General features: G+C 38.8%; 1 protein-coding gene across 1 annotated transcript in view; it reads right to left on the bottom strand.

The window, feature by feature from the left end:
* Positions 1-3323: 3323 nt before the first annotated feature.
* LOC104609644 (dentin sialophosphoprotein-like protein) overlaps positions 3324-24185 on the bottom strand; it is a 51080-nt gene continuing 30218 nt past the window's right edge. Inside the window, exons 6-12 of the mRNA XM_010276010.3 lie at positions 21645-21713; positions 21473-21561; positions 4601-6817; positions 4401-4478; positions 4159-4270; positions 3995-4045; positions 3324-3880 (exon numbers count right to left, since the gene is read on the bottom strand). Coding sequence (XP_010274312.1) covers positions 3830-3880; positions 3995-4045; positions 4159-4270; positions 4401-4478; positions 4601-6817; positions 21473-21561; positions 21645-21713 — 2667 coding nt within the window. The 3' untranslated portion in view covers positions 3324-3829. The remainder of the gene's footprint in view (positions 3881-3994; positions 4046-4158; positions 4271-4400; positions 4479-4600; positions 6818-21472; positions 21562-21644; positions 21714-24185) is intronic.

Consider the following 24185-nt stretch of genomic DNA (forward strand, 5'->3'; position numbering starts at 1 on the left):
TCGGGTTAGGCAGTGGTTCAGGGGATAGACGAGGCCTTAAATTGACCCCCTGAACCAGATTTGAAAAAAAAAAGAGAAACGGGCACCGATACAGGCTGATACACCCTACTGGCATATCGACCTTGAACCTTGCTTCAGAACTCATGCATTTTTGTTGTTGTTTGTTTCAAAATGTTGGAAAAATGCAAAAGATAAGAGAGGGGGTTTGTGGTTAGGTTGAGGTAATAACAAAGGAAGGGGTAGCAGGAGTTGAAGAATATAGCAAAAGAGGGAGAACAAGGGTGACCAAAGATGATGGTCTCACCATAAAAATAGAGTTTGATTGTGTGGAAACCTTTTGAACCTAATGTTAGAGTTGAGTTAGTTGCCTTAAAAACGACTCCGGTACTGCTAATTTATTCCAAGTGAGGAGTTGAGTCGTTATAACAGAATGAAGGCATGTGTTGGGAGTGTCGTCTAGCATTTCCCTTCAATCCATACATGGTTACAGATATTGTCCCTTTTGTTTGCTCTACACCATAGTTGAAGAAAGATTATCAAATCAAAACTTAATACTCCTTGCATGCATCATCAATAATTTATATTTCTCTTGAATTTTATAATTTTTCTTTGGAAATTGTAGATAGATTATGTAGATTCCTTTATTATAGCATGGATGATGGCAAAAAACTCTATTAAACCCAATGCTCCATCACTCCATGTTATGTAAACATGATCTCAAATCTTCTTAATCTTAGGTATGTGAATATGATCCATGCTGTCGGTTTATATGTTTAAGCCGTTGATTTAAGTTCTAAGAACACTGCAAACATGATCTCAGATCCATGTGGAAGACTAAATCTTCTTAATCTCAGATTTGAACATGAAGCACAGGAGTGGGGCTTTTTGCAATGGAAAAACGGTCAACCACAAACAAATCAAAGCTATTTGGTTTTAACAAAAATTGATATTAAATGGTCCAAAATAACCAAATCTTGAGAAGAAGAGTTAAGTAAAAAGAATAAGATAATTACCTCTAGTTGTAGAAGAATGATGGAAATCTAGCGTCGTTTATATGCATGTGGGAGCATAGCACTTGCTCTTGTGCTGCTAAGGTCAGAAATCTCACGTCACCGTGGTCGGAAAGGAGAGATGGGAACTTACCATTGGCATGAGTTTAGCAACAATGGCAAAACACTCACTCAAAACGACACACAATCATCTTGCTTGGTTACCCTCTCGATCAATGAATGCAAATAGATGAGCAGTATGAATAGCAAGAGAGACTTTTTATGAGAGAGAGAGAGAGTTAAGATAAGGTAAGTTATATGTTTGGTAAATAAAGAAAAGCAGGTGACACATGAAAGACATTTTTGCCCTTTCATATGCCACTTAACTTTAATTAACAATTTTAGATTAAACTAATAAATTTCAAAGTTCAAGTACTGCATTGACACATTTTGAAATTAAGGTATTAAAATGAGATTAGCCCCACAAAGTATGCAATTTACCCTTATATTTAATACGGACTTACACATGTATATGGTCTTACACCAAGTGTTGCACCATATATGCTTGGGGAGCCAACTAATTAGAAGTTAGAAGTTGATTCCAAATAGCCTCTACACCATAGAGCTCTAAAGCTCTCCTTTTTTATCTTAACTTGTTCTAACCTAATGGTCTGTTTGGTTGCTGAGAAGGGGATGGGAAGAATGTTTAGGGAATATTCTAGTTTTCTTGTGTTTGTTTTGAGGAAAACACTGGGGTGGGACGAGAAAGAAATGTGATGTGGGTTCTCACAATTCTTTGTGTGGTACGACCCCACTGAGAAGGGAAAGTTAGTGAGAGAACTTTGTCGAGAGCGTCGGCACCATCTCTGGCAACTTCTTTGCGATTTCCATTTGTTTTGGTACCATTTTTATCTCCTTTCATTGAGTGAGTTTCCATTCGAATCTTGCCGTCTTCTACCTCTATCCCTGTTCGTCTAGACGAACCTCCATTGCCAGAAAGCACCTGAACTGCTATTCGAGGTGTTCATTTGAATGGCAGAGCTCCAGATCTGGCTTTCGACGTTTGCCTCGTCCAGATTTGGTGTTTTCCTTGTACCAAAATGTTCCAATCTCTACCAACTTGTTCTGGTATGGCGTCTGCCATTTTTGGTACCATTTTTCTGGCTTCCGAGTGCCGACATTTTGTTATTTCAATTCCAACTTCCGTATCTTTGCGTTTAGAGATCAATCTCTACCGTTTTTGTGTTGTATTGTTGATAAATTTTGGCATTTTATTATATTGATATACATTTATTTATATTTATTTCTAGGCCAACCACCGAGGTTTCAACAGTTTTTTTTTTTTTCTTCTATTGATTCTTTTCTTTTTAATGAATATAACTTAATACTCTAAGCATGTATCTGTATTTATTTTTTTTCATGGAGATTCTTATCAACCAAACGCTGGAAGCAGATTCTATCGGATGGTGGGTCTCAGGCTCTCAACAAATAAGCACAATGACCAAAAATGAGAAAATAAAATTTTCCCTTCCCATTCCATCCCTTCTCATCCCACTGTTTCCTGATAACCAAACGGACCATAAGGGATGCAAAAACTCTAGGGAGTGAATGCCTGTTTGGATGGGTTTTAACACAATGGCTTCTGGTGTTGTAAGGTAGTCCTCACACCCAAGGTTCAAAGTATCGATACGATCGCATTTCAGCCGTATCGTATCAGTACTTAGAAACGGCCGAAACACCTTTTTTTTTTAAGTTTTTTTTTCAAAGTTTGATTTTTTGAGAAGCTTAAAACATGTTTTTTATTATTAAAAAAGTTGAGGGTACAAAACACCTGGAAACAAGCGTTTCAGACCATATCGGGCGTATCGTATCAATACTTTAAATCATGCTCACACCGTCACACGTAAAACCTTGAAATCATGTTAGGTGAAAAACCCATAAAGCCAAAAATACATTTGGATGAGTTGAAAAAATGATTTTTCCAATGAATACGTCATGAATCTATTTTTGCATTGGCAGAAAAATTGTCAGCAACACATTTACTACATCAGTGAGAAGAAGAAGAGACTCGTTTGGACTTGACCTATAGTTAATAAATGATGTTGCAGGGTCAAAGCTTATTTTGCCTCCATGACGTATTACGCAGCATAAAACTCCCGAGACCCGTAGAATGTGAAAATCATTCCTTCACCAAGACAATGCCGACCTTCTCAACAGAAACTTAAATCACACTGATCTCTGATGATACTGTTGATCCATACTGTTGATCTAATCAAAAGATGATTAGACATGACGAAACAAAATGAAAATGGGCTGAATGGCCGATGAGAAAAATACACTAACAAAGCTTAAAGAAACCTGTTAGGGACCTGTACACTTGAATAATCATTCTTGTATCAATGATATGGATACATATTATACAAATTTACCTTCTCAATGCTCACCATGGAGATCTTGATAGCCAAAACACAGAAGGAAGAAATGAATAAAAAACATTTTTTTCCTTGTGGAAGTGACAAAAAGGTGGACCATAATTGCCAAATTGCAGAAAGTGGTGGCCATGCTGATTCTCTAATGTTTCCTTCCCCCCTGCAAGATTTCTGGGTTTACTGGTTGTCCTTTTGTATCTCGCCTGACACATGATCTAGTAGGCACCTGAAGTTATGAACGAGATCGCCATAGATGAAGCTCCATGACAGAACACCATCCATTACCAACAATTTAAACTCTGCCAAGTGTTTTTAAGCAACCCATTGAGCCCTATCTTGAGACCTTATACAGTCGGCTGACATGGAAATTTTCACATGCAACTTTGGAGTGATAGAGTGAATTAAGGAAATTTAATCTTTTGTATATGCATCTGCGTAATCCTTGATTCTCTGCTTGAGATGCTGTTGAAAGAAATATAATGTGCATCACTAGCCAATAGATAAAATAAAAAGAACCTAGAATAGGAAAAGGATGACAACTTGAAATAAGAAGGTAACACTGGCATAATTAATTACGTTCAGTTCTTCATGAAGCACGATGAATATCTTCTTCAGTTGCTTATGTCTCTGCATAAGTTAGAGTCCCCAATTAATTTATTGATTTGGAAACAAGAAAAGAAAAAAAAAAAGACTACACACAATCAAAACTAGCAATTTAAAATGGTGCAAACATGAACTACCATTCCACACTGACGATACATTTCTCTTAATTGCTCCAAGATGTTATAATATCCTTCCACATCCCTTCCCCTTGCAAGTTCAAGGTCATGTCCAAGTTTCTGGAAGTCATTCCTGCATAGTTGTTTCACATGATTGGTTGAACAAATTTACCATGTTACGGAAGAAATTATGGGCTGCAAGCATGTAATAGTATCACCAAACGAGGAGGGAGGGGGGGGGGGGGGGAGTCCTAATATAATACCTGTAAGCCTCCAAGCTCTTGTTCAAGGAGCAATAAGTACCATATTTCTCACGATACTCTTGCACATATTCCTTGTATCTGTAACATGCACACAAGAATAATCAGCAAAATATTTTGAGCCTGTCCAAAATCAACTGAATATACAATGTCATCAAGGGAAAATGATAAGTTATATGCAACCAATTAGGGAAGTTACTCACTGTGAGAAATCCTTTATTGGACCTCTGAGCTCTGGTTCATCTTTTTCATACTTGGAATAAGAACAACTATCCTCATCAGAAGAAGATTCTCTCCTCCTGTGACTATTATTGGTTCCAAGCCAGAAATCATCCTTTCTTCTTTCAGTGATATCACTTGCAGCATTAGATCTTTGGGATTTAGTTTCTTTCACAATGTCACGAGCTAATGTCTGGCCTGCACCTTTACCATCACGCTGCTGTGATACACTGATAGGAGCCTTCTTATTAGTGCTTCCATAACCTTCGACACCGATGACCTGGTTCGTTGGTGTCTCATTCTTCCTAGACTTACTACCCATGTCTACTGTCTTACTGAACTGCAACCCAACTTCAGAGTCATCAGCATTTACTCTGGAAAACTGCTGTGCCTGTGAAGGCACAACCTTCTGATGAGGCCTCATTGATTCAATATCATCTTCTGGAGTCCTCTTCCTAGATGAGCTATCTTGGTTATTGAAAACGTTAGCTCTCATGTTTGGTGGTGACTGCTTTCTTGATTCTTGAATTGCTTTTGCTGCAGTTCTTCCTTTACTTGAATCTGAAGTCCAGTTATCTGATGCATTTTGTTTACTATCTGATAGTTTGAATGAACCTTTTCTCTCAAACTGCTTCTTAACCCCCTTGGCTTCCTCACCAGGTATGGGCTCACGAAGTTCACCCAGCTCCAAGTCTGAATACTCTCGTCTCAGCATATTACTTTTCCCATTAACTACCGGAGATTTGTCCGCATCACTTCTATTGTTATCCTTGGGAGAAGAGTCCATTTGCGAGTATGCCATATGCCCATCCTTGAATTTTCTGATCTGTTCTCCATGCCTTCTATAATGTGAATCAGAGAGCATTGGGGCTTTGTCTCCATAACCACTCTCCTTCCCACCTTTTGTCTGTGATTTCTCATAGGCATAACTGTCTCCACCTTGTGTTTCTCTATGAACTTTATCTTTCGATATGGGGGAAATTCCATGTGGACGCATGCTCCCCATGACAGAAACTTCTGATTCATCTGCAAAAGCAGAACTCTTTTCAGAAAGTTTAGCACCTCGGCCCAAGTTCTCAACATATCTGCTGGGTTTATCTGACATGTCTGGAGTCTTCCCCCTGGCACTAAGATCAGCAGATCTTTGACCTGGCTTTTGGATGTCAACAACAGATCTTCCAGTTGTTTGGTTGTATCCTTTCTGTGAGCGAGTATCTAAATTTCCATCCCTGCCCACTCTCTCAGTTGTCCTTACAGCTTGGTCCTTATATGGGGCTTGGCTAAACCTATCAGGAGAAGAGTCATTTGGGCTCCCTGAGAAAACTGTCTCCTTATTCCTCATGGAGATTGGTGGTTGAGATGAACCTCCTGCTTTAGCCCTTCCAGCAGTTTCAGATTTCTCATGGAAATTCTTTGTGTCAGAACCTCTTTTAGATTTGACTTTGGATATTCTCTCTGAGCTGTCAGACTGCTCATTCCCCAAGTCATCCTTCATTGCACCTTCTCTTTCATCATCATGGTGCACATAATGAGAGAACTGTTGGGTCTCCTGTTTCTTATCACGGGACACTGGAAAGGGAATAGTCTCTTCTAAAGATCCTGGCTCCACTTTGCTAGGAACTGGATCAGTGATCTCAATTATTTCATTTTCATGATCATCAATGGTTATATCTTCATCAGACATGTTCCCATCCTGTTTAGCTTCAACAATGCCATTTTCTCCTGGTAGGCTAGATGTTCCTGCTTGAATGGGGGAGGTAGGGAACATGGGTTCATGGGTTGGCAATTTATGTTCAACTTCTTTGTCATCATCACTAGTCATAATATCGACATCAACATCAGATCCCTCCTTGCTGCTAGAAGAACCATCACTTTCACTATCACTGCTGCTCCCACTCCCACTTCCTCCTGGGCTTCTGCTTTTGCTTCTGCTTCTACTCTGGCTTCCGCTGTCACTACTGTCACTACTATCACTTTCACTATCGCTATCACTTCCACTATCACTAGAGCTGCCTGCCTGCCCTTCACTGTTGTCAGACAGCTTTTTATCACCAAAGAGATCTGGAGAGTTTTGTGGAATATCAATTTTCTCCACCAAATTTGATTCTATTTTTGGGATCAATTGGCTTTGCTGCTCTGGTTCCTTAGTTCCACTTTTATCTGGAAAGTCTGGGTCTGGAGAATGTGTGCACTCAGGGGAACTGGACGAAAAAAAAAAAAAAAAAATGAACCAGTCATTAAAGCAAAGATAATATCAAATAATCCCATAGAGATAGTTCTAGATATTTTCTGAAGATGAAACTTATATGAAGATTTTTTCTCATGAAATATTTTAAAATACAGTTTTTACGTTTAGAAGCTTCTGCCACATTTTTGTATTTGGAATTTCTGGACACTGGATTTGCCCCATAAAGACGTCGTGATTAATTTAAGAGAAATGAATGATAGAAGTAAATGTTACCAAACATCAAGTTCTTGCAAGTTAACAGAATAATTGAGTGTCTTACAACAACTCAGGGAGGGAGAAAGTAGGGGTAATACATCAAGAAATTATAAGATTTATAGCCCAAGAAAATCAGAAATGCCAGAGCTCTTGGGCTTTGACATAACAGAAGATTTTAACATGAAACTTGAGCATAAAAGACCACATAGATTACACCAGTATAAAAGGTTTATCCATACAAGATTTCTGCCCATCTGTTTATACACTGCCCACTCAGCTCCCAAACTGTAAGATCATTTTCTTTGTTAAGCGGGGTGTTTCCTAAAACTTCCACAGAGACCCTCCTCAGCTGGCATGTCAATGGACCGAGTAAAAACGATAAAATAGCTTGGTGTCTAATTCCAGCAGCCATATATTGGACCATCTAAATGGAGAGGAACCTCAGAATTTTCAAGAACATTAAAACTCAAGATGATGAAATCCTTGGGAAAGCTGTGGCAAAGACCTTTTCATGGCTCTTGGCTCTCTTGAAGAATTTCATAACATCCATGCATCTCACTTTTTTGACCCCAGTAACTTGTTTAAGATGTAATTGATTTTTGTATTTCCGTTTTTTTTTTTTTTTTTTTTTTGTACAGCCAGTCTATATGGGTTAGTTAGACCTGTTCACGGGCCAGGCTTTGGGCTCATCTTTACACTGTTTCAGGCTCAGGCTTCAGGCTGGGGCTGATTCAAGTTTTGGCAAAAGCTAAGCCTGAGCCTGGCCCATGAACAGGTCTAATAGGGGTAGCCTTCTCCACTCTTGCATTATAGTTTCAGATTAATGAACATATCACACATAATCCATTCTCAACAAATAAATAAATAAAGTATTAAGAATAAATGTAAGTAAAAGTGCTGCTACACTTCACCTTTAAATCACATTTATAATCCTCAGAAATACCTAACCTAGCACTTTTCCATTTTTTTTGGATCAATATAGCACCTTTCATTCTCCCCTTGTTTACTACACAAGGAGAGTTATTGTCACAAATGTTGTAAAACATTACATGACCTACCCTTCTTACAAGTTCTTGCCATTACTTGCTTTGTTTTCTGTCTTTTGAGCCAGCTAACTTGTTCCACGTGTTGTCTACACCTATCTAGCCAGTAAATAAGGGAAAAATGGTACAGTTTTTTTTTTTTTTTGAGAAAAAAGGGAAGGTAATTTCATTCATGTGTTACTCTAAACATATACAAGTATGCTTCATGTATGCAAGTAGTCTACACATGACGCTAAAGGATGCACAGTAAACATTCCAAGGATCAGTCTTTTGCACTACTTTTGCACTACAAAAAAGTTAGATATGCAGCAGTTTTAACCGAACAGAATTGAGTGATCAAAATACTCATGAAGGGAGATTCCTTTGAACATCTCATGAACTGAGAACCAGGAGTGCAATGTTGCAACAGCCCACTTAATCTCTTCAGACGCAGCTTTAGCTCTATTATCAAATAATCTGCTGTTCTCCCGTTCTCCGTCCACACCACCCACATCATCACCAGAGGGATTATGCTCCACAAGATCCTAACCCCTTGGTGAGTCCCTGCAGCTTCTGGCTACTAACATGCTCCCTAACTGATCTGGGATAGCATCAACAGCAGTTCACTATGCTGCAAAAAAACGTCCAAATGTTCCTAATCCAATGAAAAGGTGATCAACAGACTCAGAGTAGGAGCCACTGAGAAAGCACTCCAAAGAGTTTTGATGTCTCTATGCATCAGATTCCTTTAGGAGAGTCTTCCCCAGCACAGCAATCCACACAAGGAAATTTACTTTTGATGGGGCATGGAGTAACCAAACCTCGCTACAAGAGAAATCAGCAGCTGCATGTACCAACAAACTACTGTAGAATGATTTGACAGAGCAGACTCCATCTTCAGTCCACCTCCAACATCTTTCATCCTCCCATTCTTGGAAGGTCTAAATCTCCACAACAGTGAGAGGAGCCTAAGAAGGTTCTCAATCTCTCAATCATTTAACTACCTTCCAAAGGATGGGCATACCATCAAATTTCCATGCACCGAATCTGGTTAGCCACTAGAACCTCCCTACCTTCTGCAACGAGAAATAATGATGGGAATGCCTCTATAGGTACGACCCACGGGTGGCCAGTGCTTTTGGCGGGCCGGGCCATGCTTGCTACTTCTTGGATACTTCAGATGTCTGGCCCGGCACAGTCCATGGCATGGGCCCGGGCCATGCCATGCCATGCCATGGGCCAAGCCTTGGGTTAGACCAGGCCAAGCCATGAGAGGTATATTTAAAAAAAAATTGAAAAAAATAATGAAGATTTTATTTTATATGAGAGATATATTTAAAATAAATGAACAAAATAGACAAAAGAAATTGAAAAAAAGTCTTAAAATTTTATTTTATATGAAATTTGATGTATACAATTGGAGTATATATATATATATATATAGACTGGGTTGGGCCGTGCCACGTGCCAGCCTGTGGGCCTGAAAACTCAAGCCCAACACCAGTCCATACCATCGTGTCAGGCTGCGGGTGGCACAACCCGATTTACAGCTCTAAATGTCTCCATTAAAGGTCTGTCCCCACACCAACTATCCAACGAGAATCTGACCCACACCCCGTTCCCCAACCCTGTACCTCTAATGAACTTTCTCTATTCCCTTCCACACCGAGTAGCCAAAGCCACAAGACATTCCTTGTGCCAGGGTACTGGAGATGCTGGTGCCAAACTTTTTGGTTATTATATTTCTCCACATACCATGTGGGGAGGTATTAAACAGACAATGCAACTGGCCCAGGAGAGCAGTATTGAACTGCTGGAGTCTCCTAATACCTAGGCCCCTGGCCTCCTAGGAACTACACACCAGACTCCAGTCCACCTGATGGATTTTCTGGTTTCCTTTCCAACCCATCATAAGAAGTCCCTTTCCAGCTTTTCTAGTCTGTCTTCTGCAGCAACCAAAATAGGAAGCAAGGACATAAAATATTTTGGGAGATGTGAGAGAGTTCCTTTGATGAGGGTTATCCTAGCACTTAGGAGAGGTACTTCACCTTCCAAGCTGATAATCTCATATTAATCTTTCCAATAACTGTACCCCAGATGGCTTTGGAGGTACATTTTGCACCAATATGCAGCCCCTAATACCTTGTTGGAAGACTTTCAGTTCTGAACCCAAATGTATTTGCAAGCTTGAATTAGTTCAATACTTCCCTCGCAGGAATATCATCACTTTTGTTGTAGTTGATTTTCAGAACTAAGATAACCTCAAACCATTCAATCAGTATCCAGAGATAGCTAATCTCTGCTAAGATAAAGAATATCATCAGCATAATGAAGCAAGGGCACATTACCTTCTGAATTGCTCACCTGACAATCATCAACAAAGCCTCCCTCTAAAGCCCTCATGGTCATCCTGGAGACTGCCTCCAACACACATATGGATAATTGCAGTGAGAAATCTCCCTGCTAGAGCCCTGTCAAGCTATTGAAGAAACCTGAAGATGAACCATTTATCAAGCAAGCAAATTTGGGTGTGCCAAACATATCTTGACCCAATTCCACCACAAAGACCTAAAGTTCATTCTTTTGAGAATGTAGTCCAAAAAAGACCAATTGGTGTGATCATAAGCTTTTGTTAAGTAATCCTTGCATAGGACCCCCGGCCTTCTTCTCTTGATTCTAGAACCTATAAGCTCATTAGTCACTAGAACTCCTTCAAGCATAAATCTTTCTGGTACAAATGCCCCATGTGTATTTGAGATAATGCATGGAAGCACCTTATTCATTTGGTTTGCTAGGACCTTTGCCAAGATCTAGTAGAAGCTGCCAACAAGACTGGTTAGCCTAAACTCAGCAAGCTACCTTCCCCCTCCTTTCTTAGACACAAATTTGAAATGTACTATTCAAACTTCTTTCCAGCACAACCTAGTCACGGGGCTTTGCATTGCTCTCATGAAGTCTTTTTTTACGAATAGCCAACGTTTCTTGTAAAATAGCACAGTGAAGCCATCGTGGCCAAGATTCTGATATTCAAAAATTGCATATTGCATGATTCAAAGGGGCAATACACTTGGGAAACACACACACAAAAAAAAAAAAATCAACTTTTGAAAGTTCACCCAGGCCATTTCTAGGAAGGGTATTACCCTTCAAAAGTGGCTAAATGTCCCAACTCTCAAGATTTAGTGTACTGAAAACTGAAACAATATGCCCGATATGCTCTGTATTGTATCCATACTTTGAATCTTCATCATGGCCCAAGGCCGTCTCCCCCTCAAACTTTGATCTCTGCCTGTACTCCTTGTACAGATTCTTGTAATAGCTTACCACTTCTTTTTTAAGTTCTCCCTCATCTACCACCACCCTTCCCTCAATTTCCAGCTGCTTTGTCGAATTTTACCTCCTAAAGTTAGCCATCTGATTGAAAAACCTGTTTCTATCATGAGCGTTGAGCCAAACAATTCTAGGCCACTGTCTCCATTTAAGTTCCTCTTGATAAGCTACTTTATCATAGCTTTACTTAGCCTCTTCTCTCTGCCTTCTTTTTTTGACCACCAACACAGAATTGATTTTATTAATAAAAATCAGGCATGAATACAACAAGAGGTTGTGAAAAAGGAAAAAACACAGCTGTAGAAAAGCTGACCCAATCCAAAATTACAATTGATCCCAAAACAATTGAATTCTTTGTACCCAATGCTTAGCTAGACCATTTGCCAACTCTTGGCAGTTCTTCTTACCCACTTGACTCTGATTGTCATGTGCTTTGATAACCATTTAAATCACCTGAATTCATTCCTCAAGTGCAATGTCACCCCTTCCCCTCCTTCAGCCATTTTACAATAGTTCTTGAGTCACCCTCAATGATTAGTCTATCAATGGCAATCTCTTTTGCCTTCTCGACCCCATATACTGCAGCTAATAGTTCTGTTCTTGCCACATTACAGGTCCAGAATATAGGGCTATGATGTTTCCTTCCTTATCCCTAATGACCCTCCATACCTGAGGGGCCCGGATTACCCAGACAACTCCCATCAAAGTTCAATTTCTTCCAGCCACATAATGGGGGGTGACCACTTCTCAATAGATTTCTGTCTTCTAGATGATGAGGCAGCAATAGCATCCCAAGCCCTAAAGAAGTTTTCAACCTTAAAGTCTGAGAAAAGTTTCAAACTTTTTGCCCAGTATGCCACTCTTAAGGTTATGATTTCTACCAAGGCTTTCATGTTCCTTTCTTTTCCTTCAAATATTCTTGAATTTCTTTCTTCCCAAACTGTCCAAAGCACCGTTGTTCTTGTACCTCTCCCCAAGATCCTGCCCCTCCTTTTAGTGCAGCTAAAACAGTAGGGCTAAACAATCCTTCCAACCTGTCAGGAGAAGACCATCTGCATCCAAAAAGGGAAGAAAACCAATTTCAAATAAAGCAAACAAGAGGGCAAGAGATTAGGAGATGAAAGGCAGTCTCACCACAACTTACACAGAACACACCAGCTGGGGGATAAACACCAAGTTGGTCTTTTCCTTTGAAGCAAGTCAAAGGTATTAATACAACCATGAAACACTTCCCAACAGAAGACACTGATTTTCGGGGGAATGGGAAAGCACCATACTTCTTTTACTAGGAAAGAAGGAGAGGAGGAGGTGGGTACCAAAGAATTAAATAAAGATTTACAAGAGAACAAACCATTAGGACTAAAGCTCCAAACCCTGGAGTCCAAACACACTAGGAACTCAGCAAGCCTAGCAACTCAAACACACTAGGAATTTCAGCTTCTCTAAGGTTCCTGACATGATTTAGAAAGGTAGGAAGAATCTCATGGATGGCCTTCCAAGGAGAAGCCAAGGTAGCTCTACAGCTGCCATCTTTCTTGCTCAGATATCTGATCCATCTCCTTGTCAAAGCTCATTATTATCGTTAGCACATCTGCCTTCTTCTTGTCCACAGATCTAATGGATTTGGACTTCCTGTCTATAATCCTTCTCTTAAGGAGCTGCAGTTTCTTAGCAAAGCTGTGAGGCCAAACCAGACACCTTGAACAACAGCTACTATTCCTTCAACAGATCCACAAACCCCTCCTCTAATAGCCACATATGCTCCAAATGAAATGGCCCAGGCTTCCTATAATCAGCTTTTCTAGAAAGTATGAATGCAACATGATCTGACAACGGTTTTGGAACAGCCGACTGGTATAGATCTAAATAACATTCTTCCCATTCTGTAGGCACCACAAATTTGTTGAGCTTCACTAAAGTTGGAGCTTTCTGATTATTGTCCAAGTATATTTAGCACCCACCAGAGCTAAGTCCATCAGAAAAGTTTATTTGTCCAATGGTACACTTTTTTATGGTAAAATAAAAAAAAGAAATATTTAAGGTTAAACAATTTGCAAGATATATTGAGAACTCAAATAAAAAAGGCCATTACCCAATGTTGGTCCAGCTATCTCAGGTCTTGGGAGGGGTGGACTGGATATGGTCCTAACCTTTGGCCTTCTTTTGCACAAAGTGGCTGCTCTCCAACTCAAACTCATGTTCACACGCTTTACAGCCCGATATTTTGCCATTACACCAAGTAATGGCCCCTACAAAGACTCAAAGGAGGAAAAAAAAACAATACGAGCCCCAAAGGATCATGACTCCATTAAAAGATGCAAATCCAAAGTATCCCAAAAAACTGATCTGAAAGAACTTTGAATCTCAGCAAATTCTCTCTCTATCTATATGGGAATTCCCAAAAATTCTATTGCTTCTTTCCATCCAGATACATCAAACAATAGCAAACGGAACACAACTCCAGATAATCTTTGCTTTATTGCATTCTTACTACCTTGGATTCTTGGCCATGATGCAAAGATGTCACTTGAATTTGAAGGTTGCTAGCCACTTCTTAACAAAGGAAGGAACAAAACCCAAATAAATTTGAAGTACAAGAAATAAACAGATACTTTGAATCCTTTTATTTGCTGAAAGACAGATTAACAGATGCTAGTAGAAAACTGAAAACCCCTCTTCTTCAACAGAATAGTGAGGACGCTGTTCATCGCTACAACCCAGCAAAGGCCTTGACCCTGGGATTGGTAGAGATATTGGTAATCTGTCAAACAGATTACCAACTAAGGAATTGTAGAAGGATCTCACTGTAAATTGATCATTCTTGCAATCCTTCCATCACCTAACATCAGGTTCCACAGGAAAACTAATTTCCTTTTCTAGCTTTTCTAGCAAAACCAAACATACCTCTATTTCCCTGTTAAACAATTGTCTTCTGAAGATGTCACACAATTTATTTATGGTCAATATTCTTCTCTCTCAGCCTATACTACTTGCAGAAGATGTTACACAATTTACCAGCACCACACCAAACATCATCTCAAAAGTAATACTAGATCCATCCGCAACTTTGAATTTTGTCAAGAAAAGCTTTCTGAGAAGACATGATTCCTTTCCAAATCAACACTCTATACATAGAAGTTACTTCTCTAGTATCCCTACTCAATCTAGCTACCCCATATTTGGATATGATCACCTTTCTCCATAAAGATTCTCTCTAAATCTGAAAACTCCAAAGCCATTTAAGTAAGAGAGCTTTATTCATTTCTTTTATCCTTCTCATACCTAGACCACCAAACTTCTTAAGTCTACAAACTCAATTCCACCCAACTAAATGGATCTTCCTCCATTCCACCCTATTATTCCAAAGAAAACCTGTCAGCAACTTCTATAACAATTCAGCAATAGGATCTGCAATGTGTTTTTCTTCTTTTTTTTTTTTTTGATCAATAACTGTGAAATTTCACTAAGAAACAATAAGAAATACAAATGATCAAAGTTAAGGGGAGATAAGCTATCTTAAGTCCCCTCCAACATTTCTTACATATTACAGCTGAGCCCAGAAAAGATGATCTTTACCCACTCCTTTTTTTGCTGAAGTGTCAGCAAAGGATTTAGCACATCTTTTCACAGAATGCAGTCTTACTTCTGTGTAATTTGTGAACTTCTTTCTTTCATTGCTGTATCTCCAAAAGCTATTTTCCTTCTGCAACCAGCACACCACCAGTTTGGAATCACCTTCAATAATCAGTTTACTAATATTCATATCTCTTGCCCTTTGTTCACCTTCCAAAACAGCCAAAATAGCAATCCTAAAGGAATCACCTAAACCAATTGGTCCAGAAAAAAGTACAAGAACTTTGCCTTTTTCTGAACATGCCTCCAATGCCTGAGAGGCCCGTGTTACCCTCACTTCTTCCATCAAAGTTAATATTAACAAGACCACTAAAAGAAGAGCTGTGACAGCCTTGTAAGAAGCTGAATTTGCCACTTTCTTCCAATTTCTAAACAGAACAACCACAGAATTTATCATTAAATATGTCTAAAGTTTTAACCCAATGACATATATTGCATAGGCAAGCTTGACAACACACTTTCAATTAACATAATCTGACATCCTAAAGACAGCAACTTTCCCTTCCAGCCCGCCAATCACTTGTCAATTCTATGTACCATAAGCTGCCACATAGATGGTGATGATGCTCTATCTCCAAATCTCCAATGGGAAGTCCAAGATAAATGAAAGAAAATGGCACACTTGGTAACTTGTTCCTTATCTCTCTTACTACATGCCCTATCAAGCAGTAAAATCATGGGGGTTTCCCCAACACGAATTGTTTGTTGTTGTTGTTTGTTGCAAGTTCCAAAAAACAGTCCCATCTGGCCTGAAAAGATATTGATTCCTATAACAAAAATACAGAGAACATTTTCTTGATTGTGTAACATATTCTTGTTTCCAAAACTGAACCAGAAACACACTCCTTTTTTTTATAATAACCAGAAATATGTTCTTGAAATACAGAATACAGGTTTTGAAAACATGTTTTCCTCTGGTGGTGGTGGTTTGAAATTATGTTTCATAAAGCACACAATATACATGTTGAAGGTAAATTTTTAACAAACCTAAATAAACTTAAAATAGTAAGTGGGTTGGCTAGTTCGGTAGCTAAAGTCTTCAAGACTAAGCAAGGTGCCCCATAAGGGAGTTCCCTCTCTTTAAGTGGGAAGGCCAGGTGCCATTTACCTAGGGGGAGGGGGTAGTTGCATAACTACCCCACTCCCTATTTAAGCTCCTTAGAGGGAAATTAGAAGCCTCCTTGGAGAAAGATTGTGTCTCAGAGCATACCACTCCTAAAGATTCTTAAGAAAAGCCATAGTAAAGAGAGTTCTCATAAAAAAGAAAGGGAAGACAGGGAAGAGAAGGGAAATCTCACTAACACAGGTAGGTGAATGGAAGTCCTCTCTGTAAATACCTCCTATATGTGTCTTCTGCTTTCATAATATGTACTCTTCTCATTCTCTCTTTTGTTTTACTTCTAAAAAAGGAAATAGAGGGAAAGAAACCATCTATGACCAGGTACTTTTACTTGGTTGATACGGTCCCTTTATCAGGATAGGTTAGGGATTAAGCCATCTACAGCCTTATTCCCAAAGGCTGTGTTGAAATAGCTTAGTTTATTCTGGTTATTTTGTTCAGTTTATTTTCTCTTGTTCTGTTTAGAATAACTTAGTTTTTTATTCTGTTTATGTACTGTAAGTGCTGCAGGGGCATAAGGCCCATCTTTTAAGTGTCGCCCTATATAATATAATATATTCTGGTGCCGCCAGAACAGAATTGACTCCCAAACACTTTCTCTTCTCTTCTCCCTTCTCTCTTCTTTCTGTCTGCTCTCCTTCTTCCTTATTTCTTTTGTATTTTTCTGCTAATATGGTATCAGAGCGGTGCAACTGGGTTTAAGAGCAGATTTAACAAGTGTTTTTTGTTCTTCATCTTGCTGTTTTTCCAGACTGAGGTCAGAAAAAGATAACCTACGACTGACAATTTTTGTTACTTCCTTCTTCCTTCTCTTGGTCGTGTACCAAGAAAAAATTCATATGAATCAAGACTGATGAATGCTGCCAGTGGTTGTGAGGTTCAAACCTCTTTTCTGTGGATCATGGGGTCCTGTACCTGAGAATGAAATACATGTAGGTCTCATATGACCTGACTTTACCCTTTTTGGTGCAATGACACTGTTGTATGATCTCTCCTGATAGCTGGTGGGCTTGATTGACTTGGAAGAGTGGTGGACTGTGACTGTTAAACCTGTACAGCACTGAAATCAACCTAAATTTTTATTTTAAGGAACTTGGAGCTGGTCTATGAAGAGTGGTGGACTGTGACTGTTAAACCTGTACAGCACTGAAATCAACCTAAATTTTTATTTTAAGGAACTTGGAGCTGGTCTATGAAGAGTGGTGGACTGTGACTGTTAAACCTGTACAGCACTGAAATCAACCTAAATTTTTATTTTAAGGAACTTGGAGCTGGTCTATGTTCAGATTGTGTCCAGCCTTGAGTGTGTGCATCTCTGGTGTGTTTCTAGGACGGTTTTTGCTGTCAGGAGGGATCTTAGGGTGTGTGTTGAGGTTGAATAGTGACCTGAACCATGTCCTCTGAGAATTCTGCAACTTTTGGAGTTTTTGGAGGTCAAAACAAAAGGAGTTGGGGGCTGGATATGAATTTCCCCATGGCTGTAATTCCCTTTGATGGACTAAATTACCTTCAATGGTCTAGGGGAATGGGGAATTAAACTCTACATTACTACTAAGGGGAAAATAGGGTATATTAATGGTAAAGTGAAGGAACCAAAGACTGGAAGTGCTGAACATGACAGGTGGAACCAAGAAAATAGTATGGTGATGTCGTGGCTCTGGGTTTTCATGCTGTCACAAGTAGGAAAGACATTCATATTGGCTGAAACAGCTTGTGAAATTTGGGAGCAAGCAAAATCTACCTATTTGGAGCAGAGGCACTATGCAAAGATATACCAGTTGCAAGCTGAATCCTCCACTTGCAAGCGGGGGAAGAGAAGTCTCTCGGCGTATTACTCAGATTTGACATCAATTTGGAAGGAATTGAATCATTATCAAAGTGTGAATTGGAAATGAGACGAAGATGCAAAGGCCTACAAATCACTTGTTTCCCAGCAGTGAGTATTTGCTTTTCTTTTGGGGCTGAACCCTATGTATGAGTCTATCAGGGTACAAATCTTGGGAAGTAAGGACTTACCTTCAATCCAGGAGGTTTATGCCTTAGTTCAATCCGAAGAGAGTAAAAGAAGTGTGATGAATTGTATAGAGGGGGAGTCAGTTGCATTGGCAGTCCGAGGAGGTAATAATGCAAATGGTGGAGGTTCTTTTAAGAAGGGTGATATGCAGAAAAGAGTGGATGAAAAAGACAAACTTTGGTACACCCACTGTCAGAAGTCCAGGCACACTAGAGACCCATGTTGGGACCTCCATGGGAAGTCTAAGTGGGCTCAGGAATTAAGTAAGAAATTAGCATCTGATCAAAGTAAGAAGCTAGCTTAGCAGACTCAAAAGAAATATAACTCAGCAAATGTGGCACCTCAGGAGACTAGTCCCATGATACTTCAGGAGCGCCCCCTGGTTTTGATCCCAAGGAAGAGGTATCAATTTTTTCGTGGCCAATCGGAACTATATGGTAGGACACTTCGCCAGATGGATTCTGGCCCTACTCCTACCACCTTTGTGCCTACATCAGGTAACTCTGCCACTGCCTTCCATGTGTCATCTCATACATCTGATTCCCCTTGGATAATTAACTTTGGAGCTACAAATTACATGATTGGTAAGTCAAATTTATTTCAGACATATAACCTCCTCTATGGGAGAGATAAGGTGAGATTAGCCGATAGGTCATTCTCTATGGGTTTCCATGCTGTCATAAGTAAGGAAGACATTCATATGGGCTGAAACAACTTGTGAAATTTGGGAGCAAGCAAAATCTACTTATTTGGAGCAGAGGCACTATGCAAAGATATACCAATTGCAAGCTGAATCCTCCACTTGCAAGCAAGGGGAGAGAAGTCTCAGCGTATTACTTAGATTTGACATCAATTTGGAAGGAACTAGATCATTATCAAAGTGTGAATTGGAAATGTGATGATGCAAGGGCCTACAAATCACTTGTCTCCTAGCAGCGAGTATTTGCTTTTCTTTTGGGGCTGAACCCTATGTATGAGCCTATCAGGGTACAAATCTTGGGAAGTAAGGACTTACCTTCAATCTCGGAGGTTTATGCTTTAGTTCAATCTGAAGAGAGTAGAAGAAGTGTGATGAATTGTACAGAAGGGGAGCCAGTTGCATTGGTAGTCCGAGGAGGTACTAGTGCAAATGGCGGAGGTTCTTTTAAGAAGGGTGATATGTAGAAAAGAGTGGATGACAAAGGCAAACTTTGGTTCACCTACTATCAGAAGTCCAGGCACACTAGAGACACATGTTGAGACCTCCATGGGAAGCCTAAGTGGGCTCAGAAATTAAGTAAGAAATTAGCATCAGATCAGAGTAAGAAGCTAGCTCAGCAGACTCAAAAGAAATATAACTCAGCAAATGTGGCACCTCAGGAGACTAGTCCCATGATACCTTAGGAGCGGTCCCCTGGTTCTGATCCTAAGGAAGAGGTATCAATTTTTTCGTGGCCATTCGGAATTATATGGTAGGACACTTCACCAGATAGATTCTGGCCCTACTCCTACCTCCTTTGTGCTTACATCAGGTAACTCTGCCACTACCTTCCATGTGTCATCTCATACATCTGATTCCCCCTGGATAATTAACTTTGGAGCTTCAAATTACATGATTGGTAAGTCAAATTTATTTCAGACATATAACCTCCTTTATGGGAGAGATAAGGTGAGACTAGCCGATAGGTCATTCTCTACCATAGCCTATCAAGAAACCATCTCCCTTCCTCTCAGTCTTACCCTCTCTAATGTGTTACATGTTCCAAAATTGCCTATCAATTTACTTTCAATTAGTAATATTACTCACTCTTTGAACTGTTCAGTAACTTTCTTCCATTCTTCTTGTGTGTTTTAGGATTTGACCTCAGGGAGGATGATTGGTAGAGGAAGCATGGTGGATGGTTTCTACATATTGGAGAATAAAGTCGATCTTGTGGCTACAAAGTCTTTGAGTTCATCTTGTGAGAGTCACGCCTACTTATGGCATAGTCGTCTTGGTCATCTTTATTTTGAGTCATTAAAAGCTAATGTTTCCAGAGTTATTGAAGTCTTTGTCAGTAAAAGAGTTACAGTGTTAGACATGTCAATTGAGTAAACATTGTAGAAGTTTTTTTTTTTTTTGTTCCTTTAAGAAATAAAAGATCTCAATTTCCTTTTCATATTGTCTATTCCGATGTTTGGGGCCCTGTTACTTTACGGTCTCTACCTTTTGAGACTGGATACAAGTATTTCATTACTTTGATTGATGACTATTCTAGATATACTTGGATTTACCCTATGCGATCTAGAGATGAAGTGTCAAAGATTGTAAAAGATTTTCAGCACATGATTTTTACTCAATTCTAGACCGAGATTCATATTTTCCAATCGGACAACACAAAAAATACTTTCATAGTGATCTCACGGAGTTCTTTGCTTCGTGTGGTTCTCTTCATCGGAATTCTTGTACTAAGACACCTCAACAAAACAATGTTGCTTAAGAGGAAAAATCGTCATCTTCTTGAGTTGCCCGTGGATTACTACTCCATATGCATGTTCCAAAATGCTTCTGGATGGATGTTATGTGTGCTGCATATATTATCAATCGTATACCGTCTAGGTTGCTAGAGTATAAGGCCCCACATCAAAAGAAGATGAAAAACAAAGGGATAAAAACTGTCTACAGTCAAATAGTCAATTTGACTGGCTATGGTTCCCTTCTCGTATTCAAAGTCCAGAAGATTAAGGCTGTCTACAGTCAGAAATTTGTCTGATTGACTATGTCTTATTGTGAAGAAAGGAGTGAGAAAGAAATTTGCTCTGTATTAAAAAGAAAAGAAAGAGGGAAATGTATTGTTTTAAGTTTCTCGATTGTATCTTTTTGTTTCTCATTCTTGTACACTTAAGTATGTAAAGAAACACAAATGAAAAATTCTTTTCAAGAAGTACTCTTTATTCTTTTTTTTTTTTTTTTGTTCTTTATGTTCATTTCTCCAAGTCAAAATCAAAAGGTATTCTCTACTTTCTTGTAGAGGATGTAATTAAGGGGAGCAATCTATATGATTCCCTGAATGGGCCTTAGATTTGATTGAGTGAATTATAATTTTGCACACCAACAAAACAAATAGTGATTCCAATTGAATGAAAATTACATCATTTTTCTTTTAATCATTATTTTTTGTTTATTCTTTAATCCACAATAATTGTTACAAATTCGCTTATTGCTTTTGTTTTTAATGACCTTGATCTGAATAAGAATAAAGAATCTTAAAGAAATCATGCAATTGAAATAGACCAGATTAAGCTAACATTTTTGTTATAGAAATTACAGGGTACCTTCCACTTTCAGATGAAGGTTTCTTGAACGTTTCAAAATCCACTCCTTGTTTTAGCAAATATCTTCCTGGAGCTTGAAAAGTTGCAATCTGATGCTCAAGATAAAAATAAAAATGAATAAGTTCTTTTCCATTTGCTATATGCGTTTACATAAAGGGGTTCCACTACTTACTCTTTTAAGAATAGGATCAATCTTCCTTGCAGCATTGGGAATTGTGTCTCCAAATGCTTTCTCCAGGGCCTAAAGGGGGGGGGGGGATCAAGGTTAGTGTTTGATTGGCACCAGCAAAGTTAACTTCAAAGCATAACAGATATCAACATAGAAAAATCTTTAGAAAAAAAAAAAAGGAAGAAGCCAATTAACATAGTAAGATGCAGTAGCCTTTTAAGACAGGATACATCAATAAGATACAATCCGAGTCCTGCAATTGCATACTGACAAACATACAATTTGTTTTTTCTTCTAATAATTACAAAAAGTGTAAATGATATCAGGAGCAAAAGTTCAGATTAAATGTAATTCACAATGAACAAAATAAATAACTAATTAAAATCACCTGATAAAAAAATTGAAACATAAAAGAGAGAACATAATATGATGCAATAATCATTTCAGCCAACATATATAACATTATACAATCCAGGAGCTGATACTGCACAAAGATGTTCAATTTTTTCCCTCTTCCAAGGAAAGATATTGTACCTAAATAAGACAAATTTTAGTTGTGAGAGCTAAATAGATAGACCAAGTCAATCTACACTCTTTTCTCAATGTGTATGCCATGTCATTGTCATCACCAAGTGTGGTGAGCAGGTTGAAAGAACAAGTACATTTCAGGTCCACAGATCCATCATCTCTTTTTACCTTTTCCAAACTACCAAAAAAAAAAAAAAGACATTGCTTCTTTTGTCTGTTCTTGTTTCCTAAACTAAAGAAAAAGAGATCAAACATAAGTTCAGGTACAGTGATCAAAATACCCCTGGCCACCCAAAAAAAAAAAAAAAGCATAAAACAGCATACAAAGGACTATAAAAACTCAGCAACTATAGAACAGCAATAAAACAAATCTGAAATGGTTTCTTGATACTCCCTCTCAAGTTGTGTATAGATGCCAATCATAGTAAACTTGCTTAAATTTGTTTGTAGCTTAAGTTTTACCACTTATTTAACAAAAACAATAGTTAGTTATATGTCTGAAGTAAAGGCAGGAAAACTACTCCAAATTAGACTTTATAATAAAATGTCTGTCAACTTCTATATGTTTGGTTCTGTCATGCTGAACTAGGTTGTGGGTGATAGTAATAGTGGCTTGATTATCACAATACAACACCAGTGGCTTCTCAAGATCAACTCTTAGCTCCCCAAGTAGAGACCAAATCTAGAAGATTTCTGAAACACCAAGTACCATAGCCATATACTCTGCTTCAGCACTGGAGTAGGCAACAATTGGCTGCTTTTTACTCATCCAAAAGATAGATTCTCACCAAGCAAAGTGCACATACAGACATAGAATGCCTATTATCAAGAGAATCAGCCCACTCTACATTAGCAAAAAGTTCCACTTTCATGTCACCATGATTGGCAAAAAATATACCTTTGCTTGGCTCTTTCTTGAGATAGGCTAAAATCCTCTACGCCATAACAAGATAAGAGCTTTTAAGAGCATGCATGTGGCTAACAACACCTACTACATTTGAGATATTTGGCCTAGTCCTGCATAGATATAGAAATCTGCTAACCAATCGCTAATATCCTCCAACATCTTTAAGAAGCACTCCATTAGTAGCATTAAATGTATGATTCAATCAATTGGAGTATACATAGGTTTTACTCCCAATGCCCTCTTCTTACAAGGACTGGGCTTGGGCCCAAACTCCAGGTTTTTTAATATTTTAGTTTATTTTGGCCTTGGAGTGAGCAGATTGAGCTTGACCTTGGGCTCAAGTCTTAGGTCCAAGTCTAAGTTTGGGCCAGGAATGTCTTAAACTTGCCCAACTTGCCTATGTTGCACTTCTCTTGTTAAGTAGGTTAAGAACATACTTGCATTGGAAGACAAATATCCCATGTTTTAACCTAGCAACTTTGATGCCCAAGAAGTACTGAAGCTCCCTTAACTCTTTAGATCAAATTCTTGGTGCAAAAAGTCACTTAAGCCTATCTATCTGAATAGGATTATTACCAGTCACTACTATATTATCAACATAAACAGTAAGTGCAATCAACAGAGTACCTTCCTACTTAATAAATAAGGCATGAATTAAACAGATTATGAATACCTAAACCTTTGCAAAGATCCCCTAAATTTGTCAAATCATGCCGTGGGTGACTGATAACCCCTTTAGGGGTTGTCCTAGCTCCTACGTGCATGCATGCGTACAGGTGCACACTTGCATGCAAAAATAATATAATATATTTTCTTAAGCTCACAACCGCTATAAGGGATTCTTCTACCACAAGCTGGATTAATATTAAGCTTGCTAGTGGGCACTTGAGTGCTTCATGCTCAAGCTTTATAGCAAGCTATAATTTTAGGGGGTTTGGGGGACTATGTCCCCTTAAATAGCTGCAGCTATACCTTCCCCTTGTTCTCATTGCCATGAAAGCAAGGTGGTAGAACCATATACACCTATTCATGTATATCACCATTAAGAAACACATTCTTTATATCAAATTGGAATAGAAGCCAGACTAAGATGTAGCAAGTGATCAATG

The sequence above is a fragment of the Nelumbo nucifera genome, chromosome 1 (genome assembly GCF_055504915.1).
Source record: "Nelumbo nucifera cultivar China Antique chromosome 1, China Antique-T2T, whole genome shotgun sequence".
Taxonomy (NCBI): domain Eukaryota; kingdom Viridiplantae; phylum Streptophyta; class Magnoliopsida; order Proteales; family Nelumbonaceae; genus Nelumbo; species Nelumbo nucifera.